Source organism: Microcaecilia unicolor, chromosome 3 (genome assembly GCF_901765095.1).
Source record: "Microcaecilia unicolor chromosome 3, aMicUni1.1, whole genome shotgun sequence".
Classification (NCBI taxonomy): Eukaryota; Metazoa; Chordata; class Amphibia; order Gymnophiona; family Siphonopidae; genus Microcaecilia; species Microcaecilia unicolor.
Genome location: NC_044033.1, coordinates 44,574,968 through 44,592,391, shown reverse-complemented (window position 1 = coordinate 44,592,391; position 17,424 = coordinate 44,574,968). Strand labels below are relative to the sequence as shown.

Below are 17,424 nucleotides of genomic sequence, written 5' to 3'. Positions count from 1 at the left end.
GAATTCGCTAACGTAAGCAGGCACCCCACAGTTGTAAAACCAGCCCAGATTAATTTGGATTCACTGTGGACAGTATTAGCATCTGTTGATGCCTCTGTTTCAGCATTGGTGAAAGTTTGTACTGGAACTTTTACTGGTTTAGTCTCAGGAGAAAAGTTTGGCAGAATGCAAAGCACAGGTTGTACAAGTGGAACAAAAAGTACACACGTTACATCTGAACAGAATAATTTGGTACAAGACATGTTCACAGGAAATTGGAGATGATAGAGAACAGACTAAGAGCACTGAATTTGAGGGTCCTAAGAGACCCCTAGACCAATCGACTGATCTTTTTAAAAAGTATGTTCAGGACATTTTGGGAATTAACCTAGACATATTTCCTCCTATGAAAAAAGTGTATTATCTACTTGTTGGAAGTCAAAATCAAGGAAGGAAGGAGATGGTCATCCATTTCTGGAGAAGTTTCTTCAGATAGTCTAGATGTTTCTGCTTTATTTTATTTATTACATTTGTATCCCACATTTTCCCACCTATTTGCAGGCTCAATGTGGCTTACGTAGTACCGTAAAGGTGTTCGCCAAGCCGGTATGAACAAATACAGTAATGTTGTGGTAGAATAATGTTCGTGTGTACAGACACATTAGGGAATCGTAGAGAGGAAGAGAATCGTAGAGAGGAAGAGTTATTATATGTCCATTACGAGCTTTGGTTTCGTTGTGTTGCAGGGTACAGGCATTTAAGTTGGGTCGGTAGGGTATGCCTTTTTGAACAGGTTAGTTTTTAATGATTTCCGGAACTTTAGGTGATCATAAGTTGTTTTCACGGCTTTTGGTAATGCGTTCCATAGTTGTGTGCTCACATAGAAAAAGCTGGATGCATAGGTTAATTTGTATTTGAGTCCTTTGCAGCTTGGGTAGTGGAGATTTAGGTATGTTCATGTTGATCCTGTTGTGTTTCTGGTTGGTAGGTCTATGATGTCTGTCATGTATCCCGGGGCTTCACCATAGATAATTTTATGAACCAGGGTGCAGATTTTGAAAGCAATACGTTCTTTGATTGGGAGCCAGTGCAGTTTTTCTCGGAGGGGGTTGGCACTTTCGAATTGCGTTTTTCAAAATATAAGCCTGGCTGCCATGTTTTGAGCGGTCTGAAGTTTCTTTATAATTTGTTCTTTGCATCCCGCATAAATTCCATTGCAGTAGTCTACATGGCTTAGTACCATTGATTGTATCAAGTTGCGAAATGTTTCCCTCGGGAAGAATGGTTTCACGCGTTTGAGTTTCCGCACTGAGTGGAACATTTTCTTTGTTATAGATTTCACTTGGTTCTCTAGTGTGAGGTTACGGTCGATTGTAACACCGAGAATTTTCAGGCTGTCTGAGATAGGGAGGGTATAATCTGGGGTGTTTATGTTTGTGGGTTTGTTCGTATTGTATTGGGATGAGAGGATGAGACAGTGTGTTTTTTCTGTGTTGAGTTTTAGTTGAAATGCGTTTGCCCATGAGTCCATAATATTCAAGCTGAGCTTGATTTTGTTGGTGATTTCTGTCAGATCACGTTTGTAAGGAATGTATATTGTGACATCGTCTGCATAGATGAAAGGGTTAAGGCCTTGGTTGGATAAGGATTTGGCTAGTGGGGTCATCATTAGGTTGAAAAGGATCGGTGATAGTGGTGATCCTTGAGGTACTCCGCAGTCTGCTTTCCATGGTGGTGATATGTTTGAGCTTGATTTCACTTGATATGTTCTAGTGGTTAGGAAACCCTTGATCCAACTAAGTATGTGTCTGCCAATCCCGAAGTAATCTAGGAATCTTAGTAGTATTTTATGGTTTACCATGTTGAACACACTGGACATGTCGAATTGGAGGAGAAGTATGCTTTTGCCTGTTGCTATTTCCTGATTGAATTTGGCTAGGAGGGTAATTAGTACTGTTTCAGTGTTATGGAGGGGGCGAAATCCTGATTGTGATTCATGTAATAGTGTGAATTTGTTTATATAATCGGTAAGTTGTTTGGTTACCATGCTTTCCATCAGTTTGACCACCAGTGGGATTGATGCTACTGGGTGGTAGTTGGTGATTTCGTTTGATTTTTTCTTGGGATCTTTTGGTATTGGGGTGAGTAGGATGTTGCCATTTTCCTTAGGGAAGAAACCTTGTTGAAGAATGTAGTTTAAGTGGGATGTAAGGTCTGCTATGAAGCGGTGGGGGGCGGATTTTATTAGGTAGCTAGGGAAGGTATCCAATTTACAATGAGAGTTAGAAAACTTATTAATCGCCTGGGTGACTATTTCCGTGGTGAGGAGAGCGAAGTTTGACCAGGTTCGGTCTGCTGGGTATTCACCAGGGGTTGGGTTCAAGCCAGTGATGAAATTTTCGATATCGGTGTTGTCCTGAGGTAGTGTATTACGTAGGTTTGCAATTTTTTCATTGAAGTATTTAGCAAGGTTGTCTGCAGATGGGATGTCTGTATTGTTTGTGATGACCAAGGTGATGTCTAGTAGTTTGTTCATGAGTTGGTATAATTTCTTCGTGTCTTTGTAAACTGGCCCTATTTTAGTTTTATAGTATGACCTTTTGGTCTGTCTTATTGCGTATTTGTATTTTCTTTGTATTTGTTTCCATGCGTTAGTGTGTGTTCGTCTTTTATTTTTTTCCAAGCTCGTTCGAGTTTCCTGGATTGTGTTTTTATTTTTTTCAGTTCTTCGTTGAACCATGGTATCGAGTTATGCCTATGTGAGGTTCATGTTTGTAAGGGTGCTATTTTGTCCAGTATTCTTCTGCATATTTTATCCCATTCTGAGAGGTAGTATATAGAGTCCGTTTGTGCTGTCCATTCGCTTTTGTATATCTGTTGCCAGAATGTTTCTGAGTCTATTTGGCCTCTTGTGCTGTAGGTTGTGTGTTCTTGTATACGGTTTGAACCCTTTTTCTGCCATTTTAGGGATAGGTTTAGTTTGTAGTTGTCGGTCCATGGTGTTTCTGTTATTATTAGGTTCTGGTCTGTGGACAGATTGTGGGAGTTGAGGTAGCATGTATGCTTGAATGTGTGGCCATTTAAGATCCCATGAGTGGAGGAATTCCTTGTATTCTCGTGCGTTGGTAGAGTTTGGGTCTTCTAGGTGGAGGTTAATGTCTCCTAATATATATTGGAGTTGGTTAGACAAGTGTTTGAAATGAAGTCCATGAAGTTGGTCTGGCCTTCGTTCCAATTACCTGAAGGTCTGTAAAACAAGACACAATTCACATGATCGCATAGGGTTTTGTTGTGGATTCTGATTGAGGAAATTTCAAGTTGAGGTGTTATGGACTTGGCAGTGGATTCAGTGGTAAAGTGGGACTGATAGATTAGTGCTATGCCTCCGCCTCTCTCTTCTTTTCTGGTCCAGTGTGTGATTTTGTATCCTGGAGGAAAAAAGGTCTAGGATTATAGGGTCCTTTTGGTCATGGATCCAAGTTTCAATGAGGAAGAGTAGGTCGAGGTTTTCTGACATGATCCAGTCTGTTAGTATTGCTGTTTTATTTACAGCGGATCTGGCGTTGATGTAGCCCACTTGGATTGTTTGGAATGGGTCTTCTGTATTTGGTGTTAAGTAGACTTTTGTTAGTTGTCGTTTCTTTGTTGAGGTGAGTTTATTTGGGCCCTTTTTTCCCTTCTGTTGTGGTTGTTCGCATGTAAGTATTCTTCCTTTGTTTAGGTTGTGGTTGTTAACAGTTTGGTGAGGTGTGGTGTATTTGATCAATCTATGATGATTGTGTAGTATGAGTTTGATGTTGTTTTCTGCAAGTGGGGTGGTTAGTGTTAAGTGGATCAGTGTTAGGGAGTAGATTATTAGGAGTAGTTTCAGGGTATTCATTATGATATATTTCCTGTGGTTTCTATTAAGATCGTGTTGCCCCAATCTGCTCTCCTGCCTTCTCCAGTTGATCAAATGCAGTGCAAAAGGCTCCTTCTCAGGCACGCCCGTCCTGCTGAAGGTGTCTTCAGTTCACTAGCAATTATTCAGTTTTTACTTTGGTTTTTACTGTCAGGCCTTTCAAGCCTTGTCAGTTGTAAAGTCTTAATATCTTGAAATATAATAGGCATTTTACTCACGGTCTGGTGATCGGACGCGTTTGCCCAGGGCACAGAGACTCTGCAACCCTGGGAGCTGTGTCTATGTTGGAGGTAGACACCAGAGGGGGGCAACAGCCTCAGGCTGCAGCTACTGCTTTGCTCTAAGCCCCTTGGAAAATTCCTGAGAAGAATCAACAAGAGCTATGCTTCTTGTATGATTTGTATTCCCCTCAGTAGAGACCATGTTCTGAGACTTTTTTTTTCCGTAAAAGATGTGCTTTATTTCTAGCTCAAAAAATTTGGATTTTTCCAATCTCTGAAAAACTTCTCAAGAGCAAAGAAAGAAATTTATTTCTATGTGCCTAGATGTTTTGGCTCTGGGTGCTAATTTTCTTTTACAATTTTCTTTGAAAATATTTAATTAGATTTCAGAATAGGCAGTATGTCTTTTTTGATCCTGTTCAATTTTGTAAATTTCTGGATAATCACAATGTTCCATCGTAAACAGAGCTGGTTGTAACTTTACATAATATTAGTCTGTACCAGATTTAGTCAGAGTAACCCCACCCTCTGGATATCTATTTTCTTTTTCTTTTTTATTCTTCCATGAATATTTTCTTTGTTATCTTGGTTCTCCCCTAAAGCTTAGTTGTGGAATTGAGTATAGTGTTACCTTCTTAGGAGTGAAGTTTAACTCCTTTTATTTTTCTGCTTCTTAATATAATTTCTTTTTTTTCTATTCAAGGTGTAAATATTTGATGCTACATTGCTTAAATGCCATAAATAAATAAATTAGAAAAAGAAAGTTATTTGTGTGCTATTATCATTCTCCTAAGCTAACTTATATGCCTGAAGCTCTGTCATTTTTCATCTTTCTTTGTTATAACTTAAGGGTCTTTTTACTAAGGTGCGCTAACACATTTAACGCATGCTAATAATTAGTGCGCACTACATAAGATACACATAGGAATATAATGGCCATCTTATCATTTAGCATACACTGATCATTGGTGTATGCTAAATCCATTAGCTCACCTTAGTAAAGCTTTTTCTTATTCAAAGCTAAAAGTGACTTTCTGCTATTGTGAGTAACATCTTCATTTCCTGTTTGACATACATTGTGAGCTGTGGAGGCTCTCATTTTCCGCTAACAAATGGTTATGAAGCACACAACATGCTGAATTACTTACGAGAAATATATCCAGATTGTACCAGACTCTTTCCTTTTGATTATGATTTTGAAATGCAATTGATCATAGCTGATATTTGAATAAAATTATTTTAACAGGATAGACACATTTATAATTTACCTTCACTGGATAAGAAAATATTTTCACAAAGCCAAAATCATCCCCAGTAGCTAATAGTTTTCTATCTTTGGTAAGAGATGATGCATTAACATCAGTGACATCACTATGTGCTGGCCATATTCCTTCACAAGTAGGACCAAGCACACAAGTCCATGTATGCCATTCTATCTTCTCTATCTGTAAACAAATGATTCACAAAGAAATTCAGTCCTTGAATTTTTTTTTGTTTTTATGTTCCAAGTATATGTTTCTAGTATTAAAACAACAGTAAACTAGATATTTGGAAAGTATGGCTTCAGGAGGACTGGTACACAATGCTATGTTGTACTGTGTTTTTGCCTGACAATTAACACTAGTCAGTACCTGTAATGCTGGAAATCAGAGGGTACTGAAATGTGGTCAAAAATATACTCTAGAGGAAGAAGCTACTCATCTACACAGAGGGACGTTTTAGAATGTTCAGTGGTAAATAAACTATACAGGTACTCCAGCCATTTGTCATTTATGAGAAAATACTACAGGTATTCCAGCCATTTATAAGAAAACACTACAGGTATTCCAACCATCTGTCATTTATGAGAAAATATTACAAGCAGTGCTGTGGGAACAAAATTAATAACACTCATTTTTTTTAAATCTGTGAATGAATCAGCGCAAATACTTCAAGAGCTTTTATCCCTGGAATAATGAACCAGTTTATGAGATACAAAAGAGTATAATATTAAACATGAATATTCCAATATGTAGCATTATTTATGAATACATATATCTATAAACGCATACACTCACATATACATATATATGTTATGTGTACACACACATACACACAATGACTGAGCAAAATCACTTTCTGTCTAACCTCTGTAGCTCTTATTATGTGTCTTTTTCCTCTTGGGGCTTCAAAAAACAATTGTTCTTTGGCACCTGAATTAATTTGTAACAGTTTACCTGTTTTAAAAGACAGAAAAAAGTTGAAATATTACAAAAAAATGCTAAATTTGCAAACATATTTATAGCAGTTTTGGAAAAACCTTTGCATTGAACCAGAAGCATGCGAGTATAGGTCAAAGACTGTAATATGAGAAATTCAGCACTTATTGATGAACTAGCTATTCATATATTAGTATAATCTAAGAACAGTTTCTCTCTCCCTATACAGCCTTTCCCCAAGATTTTCTCCCCCTTTCAACTCTTTTACCCTGTTCCAGCTCATTTCTGAAAAAAATTCTAACTCCACGAAGTTCTCACTCCTATTGCTTGGGTTTAGGTATGCTGTGGTTATCTGCCTCTAGACAACACTTCTCTGTTTATCTGCTGTTAGTTCTGGGTCTGCATAAATTCAGATCAATACTTAGAAGCACATACATACTAACATAGTAAATGACGGCACAGGCGCCCCGTATAAGAGGCTTGCACATACATACTAACATAGTAAATGACGGCACAGGCGCCCCGTATAAGAGGCTTGGGGAGGCTAAGCCTCCCCAGCCCAACTGTGACCTGCTTCCCCTGCCTTCTCCTCTAATTCAGCATGGCAGCCAGGAACAACAAAATTGTACTTTCCTCTCCCTGCTGGCGTGCGCGCACCCCCCCCCCCCCCCCCCCCCCCGGCTCATTTCTTTTCTTACCAGCTGCAGCTGCCTGCCTGACTCGATAGGCTCCTTCCCAAGTGGTCCCGGCTCTGCCGGAACTAACATCCCACCCAGAGGTGCGCAACGCAACAGAGTGAAGCCTTCTGGCTGGACCGGTGCAAACAGCGAAAATGAATCGCTGCAGGCAGCGCCTCTGCAGTACATCGAGACGGGGGGCAGATCCCAGGCCGCCGGCAGAGGAGAAGAAGAAGAAAGGGAACTTTGGTGCAGACCAATACTTTGGGAAGTGGGGGGTCAACTTCAGAGAGAGTGAGGGAGTTGTTGAGCCGGGGAGGGGGTATTGGGGAAGAAATGGGGATTGGGAGGGAAGATATAAAATGTATTTTATATATCTACGGGCAGGGGATTGGGGAGAGAGGGCGAAATGTTGGTGGGGTGAGAGAAGCAGAAACTGAGTGGAAGGTTAAAAAAATATTTTATGTATCTACGTGCAAGAGATTCTCCTCAGGGAAGGAGAAATGTTGGGGGAGAGGAGGGTAAAAATATATATTGTATCTACAGGGAGTGGAAGGGCCCATCCAAGTTAATTCTGGGCCCACATAATACTACACAGAGAACATCATAGTAATACAGTCTCTTATTGCTTTGTTGAACAACTGGTGAGGGGATGGGGTGATGATGCTAGATGTTGAAGGGAGGAGAGATAGATGGGGAAGCATAGGGGCAATGTTGGATGGTGGTGAGGGGCAAGACAGTGGGGCAATACTGGATTGGGGGGCACAGAGAGAGAGGTTTTATAAGTTAAAATAAAAATAAATATTTTGTTTCATGCAGATCTCTTTTGTTTAAACATAACTAAATGGGCTATAAGCCCCTAATGCAGTCCATTGGTTTTCTTATATTTTGTTCTTGTGATGACTTATACTGTACCAAAGTTGAAAACTCTTATCTCTATCTAGTCGTTTAGTAGAAGGAGTTAATTGTGAACACTATCCACCCTAATAGGTTGTTTTGTGGCTGTATATGAGGAATTGTGATATTATGATCCCTTGTTTCATATTGAAATATTGTTTCATATTGTAAGCCACATTGCACCTACTGCTATGCGGGAAAATGTGGGATACAAATGTAATAAATAAATAATAAATATTGTTGATGGTCTGTGTTTACCGTATGGGTGATATATTGGTGTATTAGAGTCTGCCCAGTGTAATATTTACAGTGCTGCCTTTTCATGTATAATGTTACTTCACTAATGTGACCATTTCATTTTGGGATTTTCAATGGATGGAAATAGCAGTGTTTAATAACTGATAACATTTTGAATAGTATACATTGGTTAATATGTGCTTTGAACAACCACTTAATTCTTTTTACATATGATACATATCTAATATCTAAATTTAATAAAAGGTATTAATTGTGACTATTTTACTTTTACTTATTTTTTTTTCTGTGTGTTGTCAGACAATTATGGATATAAGCCCCACCCCTGGTACCACCCCTAACTCCGCCTCCTTTAGCCTTCCCAAACAGTTGGGCCACCGACCACCTATGAATGACGGCATATAAACACCTGAATGGTCCATCCAGTCTGTCCACTAGTCACACTCATTATCAGTTCATGATTAAACCAACAATGAATTAGATATAAAATACTGATCATGGTCTTCCTTTGGCTTTTCTGGGACACAAACCGTAGAAGTCGGCCCAGCTGTCCTTACGTTTTAACTGGACCATGCAGGTCTTTTTCTGCAGTCAAAGTCCATTCCAACTTATCCAAATCCATCTTGTTATTTGCGGGATACAGACTGTAAAAGTCTACCCAGCACTGTTCTCACATTGCAGCTACTGAAGTTGTCATTGAAGCCCTTTACAGCCCATCCTAAACTGGATTGCTATATACAAGACACAAACTGTACAAGTCTGACCAGCACTGGCTTAATCCTTCACAGTCGGAGTCACCATTCATATTTTAAGTGAAGATCTTCTATGTTCACCCCACGCCTTTTAGAATACTATCACCGTTTTTGTCTCAACCACCTCCCTCAGGAAGGCATTCCAGGCATTGACCCTCCTCTCCATGAAAAAGAATTTCCTGACATTACTCCTAGATAAAGCACCCCCGCAACCTCAATTCATGTCCTCTAGTTTTACTGTTTCCCTATCTCTGGAAAATATTTGTTTCTATATTAAAAACTTTTAAGTAGGAGTGGGCAACAATACAAAGTTTTAATCGCGTGATAAAACGGCATGCATTTAGGGCCATGAAGTGTAATTGCAACAAAATGTAATACTAAAACTGAAGTAAAAATCAATATGGTACTGTAACTTAAACTTTCAAAACTGTCATATGCCTTTTAAAATGTTATTCATGGTTCAACAAGTTATTCAAACATAACAGCTCTGGTCTAGGAAGTTTAATATTTGATGGGATGGAGGATGGGGACCTGGGCTGTACTGAGAGAGGAGGAGGGAAATGGCGGGAGAAGGGTATGGTTGTAGCTGTGTGGGTGGGTGGGGGGTGGGGTGGAGAAAAGTGCCAAGGACCTTCAGAGAAAGACATTTGCTTACAGTTCAGGCGTAAGTAGTGTACTATAACTAGTCTTTCCCTTAAGGTCCTGGCACTTCTGTTCCCCTCTCTCTCCCAGCGCTGCTCCAGCCATACATAATCCCCTCCTTTTCTCTCTACCAGTACAGCCTCAGCCCCCATCCTCCATCCCATCACAGTCCCAGCCCTCTCCCTCTCAAACAGCACAGCTCCAACACTCCTCTCCCTCTCCAAGCAAAGCTCTAGCACTCTCCCTCCCTCCCTCCAAAAACAGCTCTAGCAGTCTCTCTCCCTCCCAGCACAGCTTCATCCTCCCCACACTGCTGGGATGACTTTTTGCTTTGCTTCCTCTCTTCTCCTCCACCCTCTCTCCCCTAAACCCACTTAAGCAGGTAAAGTACAAGGAGGTGAATTTAAGCACAATAATAATTTGGGATGGATTTTCAAGCCAATTATAGCCTTACCTCAGAAGGATGTGAACAGGCTACTAAAATAGAATCTACATGATTCCTTCAACCAACTGCTCTCCTCCTTCGCTATGACCACATGCTGACCTCGCTGCCTCCTCTCCTCCGGTGCTGGAGCTTACACTGCTCAGCTCAAAACTCGCTGCCTCTTCCTTCAGTGTTGCCACTGCTAACACTGTCACCTCCTCTCCGGTGCTGCTGACCATGTGCTCAAGTCCCCGACACTGACACTGCCTTCTCCCTATGTGCTACTCCCTCTACATGGCTCACTTTAGTCAGTGACATCACCTCTCTCAAATCTTCTTCTATTGGAGCCCCTAAAGCCTAGAATTAATAAGAGATACTACAGGAGCCCCAGAATGAGGCTTGAAATGAAGAGACAGAGCCGGTACCACTACCATGAATGGAGATGAGGTACACACGGGGGGGGGGGGGGGGGGGGGGGGGTCAGTGTGGGGTAGCGTTAAAAATTCTGGCCAGTGTTAAAAATATTTTGTGTTAAAATTTTAACACTTTAATCACATTAATAACATCTTAATTGCCTCCCCTACTTTAAAGTATTTAAATGTCTGTATCATATCTCCCCTGTCCCCTCTTTCCTCTAGGCTATACATATTCAGGTCTTCCAGTCGCTTCTCAAACATCTTTTGGTGCAAGCCCCATACCATTTTTGTCACCTTCCTCTAGCCCACTTCAAGTCTTTTTACATCCTTAGCAAAATACGAACACAATGCTCCAGGTGGGGCATGACCAACGATTTGTACAGGAGCATCAACAGATAGTGCTGCTGAAAATCATTAGTGACAGCCTAGCACTATCCACATGGGAGGCAATTCTATAACAAGACACCAAATTTTAGGTGCCAAATTTTTGTGGGCTGTGAGCCTATTCTATAAGAATACTTATGTATATAAGTGAGCACAGTTACATCAGCTCTATGGCTGGTGTAAATGGGCGCACCTAATTATGGCATTTATGCATGTAACTATACAAATAAACATAGGCCATCCTTATGAGCGCCTACGCCCTTCCCCTGTGAACGCCCCCCTAAGCCGTTTTAGCATGTTATTATGGAATTGCAGTTAGGCGCACTACTGCCATGTATGAGTGTACACTTATGCACATAAATGGCAGTATTCCATACATTTAAGCGTGCAAATGACATTTAAAATAAGGTGATATGTTTCAGAAAAAGAGAGATAATGTCTGGGCTTAGCACTGGCTATCCTCAAAGTTATTTGACTAGCTATCTGGACAGCTTTTTTGCTATCATGAGCTGTCTGGATAGGTTATCCAGATAGCAGACTGAATATGGATGCTATCCTGATAATGCAGTGGGTTAGCGCCAAAGTCTGCATTTAAAAAAGAAACATCAACTGTGGTGGCTTAATATCAAGCTGACTTTTTTGTTGGGTAGGGAGTTGGAAAATCTCACTAAAGAAGACTGACTCCTATAATCCAAAACTTTAGAATTTTTCCAATTTAAGATTTGATAGCAAGAATTAAACTGAGTATATATTGAATCATTTATCCCCCCAAAATGCTATTTGAAGTGTTAATTTCAAATGTTAAAATGCGAGTTTAACCTTAGTTAATGGTTTATTATTCTTCCTATTAACTGCAGTTTAAATAGGAGAGCCATACAAAACAATTTATAGATGCAGATGTTTGATCTATATTTCCAGTCTTTCATTGTAAAGTTCCAAAAATTGCAACATTTCCGTCTACAAAAAGCAATATAAACTGTGCATGCAACTACACATGAAAGGCAATTCTATATGTGGGCACATGCTGTTACATGCATGTGTAAGTACACAGAAATGTGCCACTTAAGCACGTATGTGCACTATGAACTATTCTATGAGAGAGCAAGTGCAAAAGGGTCATGCACATGGATGAAAAATGGGAAAGGCATGAGTGTGTCTTAGTTATGTGCTTTGCATGGCACAACTAGGCATGCTCATTTATTATCCTTGTGTAAAGGTCACACTTAAATTTAGGCATGCCAATTTGTGTTTATGCTAGATTGTAAGCTCTTCTGAGAAGGGACCGTCCTTATTCGTTAATTTGTACAGCGCTGCGTATCCCTTGTAGCGCTCTAGAAATGTTAAGTAGTAGTAGTATTCTATAATGGCATTTTGGTGCACAGAATTGGCTCTCAACATCTGGCACTGGCATGCTTAATTGGAAGCACCAAATTATAGAATTGCCCCAAAAATGTTTGAAAATTCACAGCAAAAATAAAAAAAGAAAGAAAAAAGAAACAACACATTCACCTCTGATAGAACAGAAAATGAAACAATATTTAGATAAAACACTGCATTTCACAAACAGACAAGGTTTCAATATGGTGCTTGTGCCCTCATCTATAAAATTCAAATACAATAAGAAAAATAAGAACAGTATATAAGGGTAAATTTTCAGTAGTATCCATAACTGTGAATTTATGCATGTAATATGTCATTTCGTATACTTATGAATTTTGATATGTGGATGTGTTTTAAATAAACACATAATTAGTAAGTTTAAACACACAGATATCAACCTGATTTTCAAACACATGGCACTTGCATAAATTTGGTATATATATACAGTATATTGGGCTATTACGTGGCTAAATAAACCTGAGGTACTTTACCCACTGCAAAGCAGGACATAAAATTAAGCACATTGAGGACAATTTTTAAGTAAGGTACCTAGAAAAATTGACTTGTTTGAAAATTTCTCTCTTCTGCCTGTCTAAAATTAGGTGTCATCTTCCATAGTGTATGGATGTTTAGCTGGACTGAAGGGAAGCACTTTCACTGGGGTGAAGAGAACAAGTTAAGGAAACAACACATTTAGATATAGGTGATATCATGCTGTATATAAGATGTCTGCCCGACTTCCTACCCCCCCAGCACCCCAATTTATCAGTATTGAGGGAAGAAGGGATGGCTTTCGACTCCATTGTTCCTCTGACAATGTTGGTTCCTTAGGCCACTTGCTTCCTGGCTTGCAGATCCAATAGACAAAGGGGGAAGAAGAAGAGTCTGTTGTTCTCCCATTCAGTTCTTGCCATAGCCTATGGCTATGTGATTCTCTTCTTTTGTCCCATGTGAAGACCAAGATCCCATGGTTGTGTGACTACTTCAGGATATGTCCCGGTAGGCTGTGCAGCTCCTGGGTGACCTACAAGTTTAAAGTTTATTTCAAACGTATTATATCGCTTTGGATGGAGGAAGTGACATCACTGTGTGCGATGACGGCTTGAGCCCTTAGCTCCTCACTCTCTGGACCTAATCAGCTGAACATCTTGGACATTCAACATCCCATAAGACTCCTTTTACTGTATCTATCAATTGGGTAACTTCCATGTCTTCCAAAGTGAAAGGTGTGGTCATGGCTATGTTTTCCCATGCCAGGGTAGAGCAGCCTCAGCACACAGAGGTGGTCAATATGGTGGATGGTCAGTGTGCATCTGGGACAGAATTGACTCAAGCAGAGTCTCCAAGATTCACAAGGGATGCAACCCTCAGTCCAAAGGGGGAAATTCGTGTCTGGCTGTGCAAGATCAAAGATGATATCAGTTGTTCATAGTGAGCTCTCAACACTAGAAATGGATCTCAGAAAAGAAATCATGGATCTGGGTCTCACAATGGAGGAGACTGGTCAAATGGAGGAGCACTCTGAAGCTTTAATAACTCTAGACATTCAGGTTGGTGAGAATAAAGAAGACACATGGAGCTACCTTTGAAGCTAGAGGACTTAGAAAACAGATCCCGCGAATGTAACATATGAGCCAAAGGTGTTCCTGAATTACCGGAGTATTTAAACTGTGAGCAAGTTATACAAAAACTTTCCTACAACATAAGCTGAAAATTCACTTGTTTACAGCTGGAAAACTGGCATTGTCACAGTTCTGGAAGCAACAATCCTTGCCACCTATGTTTCACATTCTCCAAAAACTGGACTTTGTTTTTCAAATAAGTTGTTTATATCTGGGGTAATTGACAAAATTATGGACTACTTGTGCCTGAGCATTGTTAAAAGTGAGCCAGCGTGTCATGAAGCAGTCAGAATCAGCTAGACTGATCCCGCATCCCAGTTCTGTGAGGATGCACTACAGAGGAAAAGGTTAGCGACCACCACTCTAGCTCAGCATTCAACCCGTGAGGTTGCACAGTTCTCAAAATCCAGCGTTGCTCTTTATAGTTTAAAAATTGTTCAACATTACCACCCTTCCACTCTAGTTGAACTTTGTTCAAAACATGCCATCGGATGATCTGTGACGCACTCATGAATTTGTAGCACAGACCAATGCTTATGAATCAAACTAAGCACTTGTGTGTTTGCATAACCCTGCTCAGGCTGTCAGATTTGCCTGACAGGTAAGTGGCTTTGAGGAGCATCCCATGCAGGGCTGCCCAAAGTCACATCCGAATGGCCTCCTGACACAGAGGGTGTGATACAGTGCCCCCCTGCTTGTTGGTGTAGTACATCGCAACCTGAATGTCCACTTGAATTAGTAAAATTTGGTTGATCAGCCAATGGCATTCCTAGGGTGGCTGACTCCTGGGGCGGATCGCCGATGCGCCCCCCCCACCCCCAGCGAAAGGCCACCTCCCGGTGCAGCACGACTCCCCCCCACCCCCGGCGAAAGGCCACCTCCCCCCTGCAAATGGACACCCCCCCCCCCCGGGTGCATTTTTACCTGCTGGGGGGGGGGGGGGGTGCCGCGTGCCTGTCTGCTTCGCTCGTTCCATGCTCCCTCTGCCCCGGAACAGGAAGTAACCTGTTCCGGGGCAGAGGGAGCACGGAACGAGCGGGAGCAGACAGGCGCACAGCACCCCCCCAGCGGCGTGCACCCGGGGCGGACCGCCCCCACCGCCCCCCCTAGGAACGCCACTGTGATCAGCCGTTCTCTGAAAGTCTTAACAGCATTCCAGATTGCCTGAAGTTCCAGAAGGTTGATGTGAAGATTTGTGTCCTGGGTTGACAAGGCACTCCGAGTGTGATTAGCTCCCCATCCCACATGGGATGCATCCATAGTCAGCACCCTCCAGGTTTGAGGAATTTGGAATGGGAGTCCCAGAGTTGGATTGGATCAAACTGTCCACCAAAGCAGAGACTGAACCAGCTCTAGTGACACTTAGATGACATGCGCTAGGTTCCCTGTGGCCTGACACCACTGGGAAGCTAGGGTCCATTGGGCAGTTCTCATGTGAAGACATCCCATGGGTGTCACATGGACGGTGGAGGCTATGTGGCGTAACAACCTCAACATATGCTGGGCTGTGACCTGTTGAGTGGCAAGAGCGACAAGTGTGTCTGCCCTCGGCACAGGGAGAAAAACTTGCATCTGCTGTGTATCAAGCAGGGCTCCGATAAACTGTAATTGCTGGACAGGGAACAGATGGGACTTGGGATTAACTATCCCAACACCCAAATAGTTTTCTGCATGGACTCCTGAGCACCGTACTTTGATGTGCTCTTCAAAAGCCAATCATCCAGACAGAGGAACATATGGAATTCCAGTGTCTGTATAGTGAAGATCCGACTATTGCAAGACATTTGGTAAAGACCCTGGGGGCCGACGCAAGGCCAAAAAGCAACATGCAGCACTAGAAGTGATGTGTCCCCAGCCGAAACTTAAGATACTTCCTGTGACTTGGAAGTATTGGGATGTGAGTGTAAACATCCTTCAAGCCGAGAGAGCATAGTGAACTGTTTGCCTGAATCATGGAGAGAAGGGTGCCCAGGAAAACTGTCCTGAACTTTTCTTTGACCAGGAATTTGTTCAGGGCCCTTAGGTCTAGGATGGAACACATCCCCCCTGTTTTCTTCTGCACAAGGAAGTACCTGGAATAGAGTCCCCAACCTTCTACCCCTGGTGAAACGGACTTGACTGCATAGGTCTTTAGAAGGACTGAGAGTTCTGCAAGTACCTGCTTGTGCTGAGACCTGAAGAAATGAGATCTCAGTGGGCAATTTGGAGGTTTCTGATACCAATTGAGGGCGTATCTGAGACGGTGGAGAACCTGCTGGTCGGAGGTTATAAGGGGCCACCTTTCATGAAAAAACTTCAGCCTCCCCTCAACTGGCAATTCATCGATAAAGGACACTGATACTGCGGCTATGCTCTGCTGGAGCCAGTCAAAAACCCGTCATCTGTTTTGACTGGGGAGCAGCAGGAGCCTTGGGCGCATTTTGTTGACAAGAACAAACAGGCTGGTGAGAAGAGGTGGTGTACCTACGCCTCTGAAAGTAATAGGGACCCCTCTTCGACTTGCCAATAGACCTCCTAGCTGAGGAGGCTGATGCAGAAGGCGCCCAGCGGGAGAGAGAACAGGTGGTATCAGTGTGCTTTTTGATCTGGTTGATGACCTCCTCAACCTTGCTGGATCCAAGTCAGAGACACGCAGCCATGAGAGTCTGCGCATTGCTATACTTTCAGCAGAGATACTGGACACCAAATTAAAAGTGTCGTAGGTGCGCCGTCCAACAACTTACAACACGCCTTCTGCTGTTTGACCAAGTTGCGAAGTGACTTGGCCTGCTCCGGTGGGAGAGTCTGCCAAATCAGGCATACTGTGCACCAAGTTCCACAAGTAAAAGATTGTGTAGAGCTGGTATGAATGTATACGGGAGATAAGCATAGAGGCCTGATACATCTTCCACTCAAAAGAGTCCAGTTCAAGCTTCTCTGCCAGGGGGCACCGAAGCAAAGTCCCTAGAACTCCTGGCCCTTTTGAGAACGGATTCCATCACTAAGCAATGAGGAGACAACTGGGGCCTATCGAATCCGGTGCATGGTGTCAATCTTCTTAAGGAGGACAGGGACCAACAGATGGGATTCCCAGTTCTTCACTTGAATGACCCCTAACATCTCGTGAAGCGGGACCATCACAGCCTCTCTAGGAGGAGATTCGTAGTCCAGGACCTCAAACGTTTTAGTCCTGGGCTCGTCTTTCATTTCCAAAGGAATAGAAATGGCAACTGCCATTTCCTTAACAAAACATGGGAAGGAAAGGCTCTCTGGTGGAGATTTTCTTCTTTCCTGTGGAGAAGAGGGATCAGATGGGATACTATAGGATTCCTCCTCCGAGAAGTACCATGGATCTGTATCAGACTGCCACGAGCACTCCTTATTGGTGTCAGTGAAAAACTCCTCATGGGAGGGCTGACACCGAGCCCACCCTGACAAGGAGGAACCATGTCCCCCAAGAGGGGTGTTGAGGTATCTGCTCCAGCCTCGACGCCGGCAAAGCTTCATCCACTGTCAAGGGGGTACCGACACGAGCATCATCAGTGTCAGAAAACTCACCGCAGGCTGATAACCATGTGGGGCAGCAGAAAGAGGCATGGCAGGCAAAAGCAGCCCAGACGCTGATGAACTCTTTTGTAATAGGCCAGTCAAAAGCTCTGGGAGCAAGGCCCGGAGGTGCACATCAAGGGCTGACATT

At 42.3% G+C, this 17,424-nt stretch overlaps 1 protein-coding gene across 1 annotated transcript in view; it reads right to left on the bottom strand.

The window, feature by feature from the left end:
• The window catches only part of EML6 (EMAP like 6), a 744,128-nt gene that overhangs the window by 266,976 nt on the left and 459,728 nt on the right, over positions 1-17,424 (bottom strand). Inside the window, 2 exon segments of the mRNA XM_030195849.1 lie at positions 5,370-5,546; positions 6,229-6,317. Coding sequence (XP_030051709.1) covers positions 5,370-5,546; positions 6,229-6,317 — 266 coding nt within the window.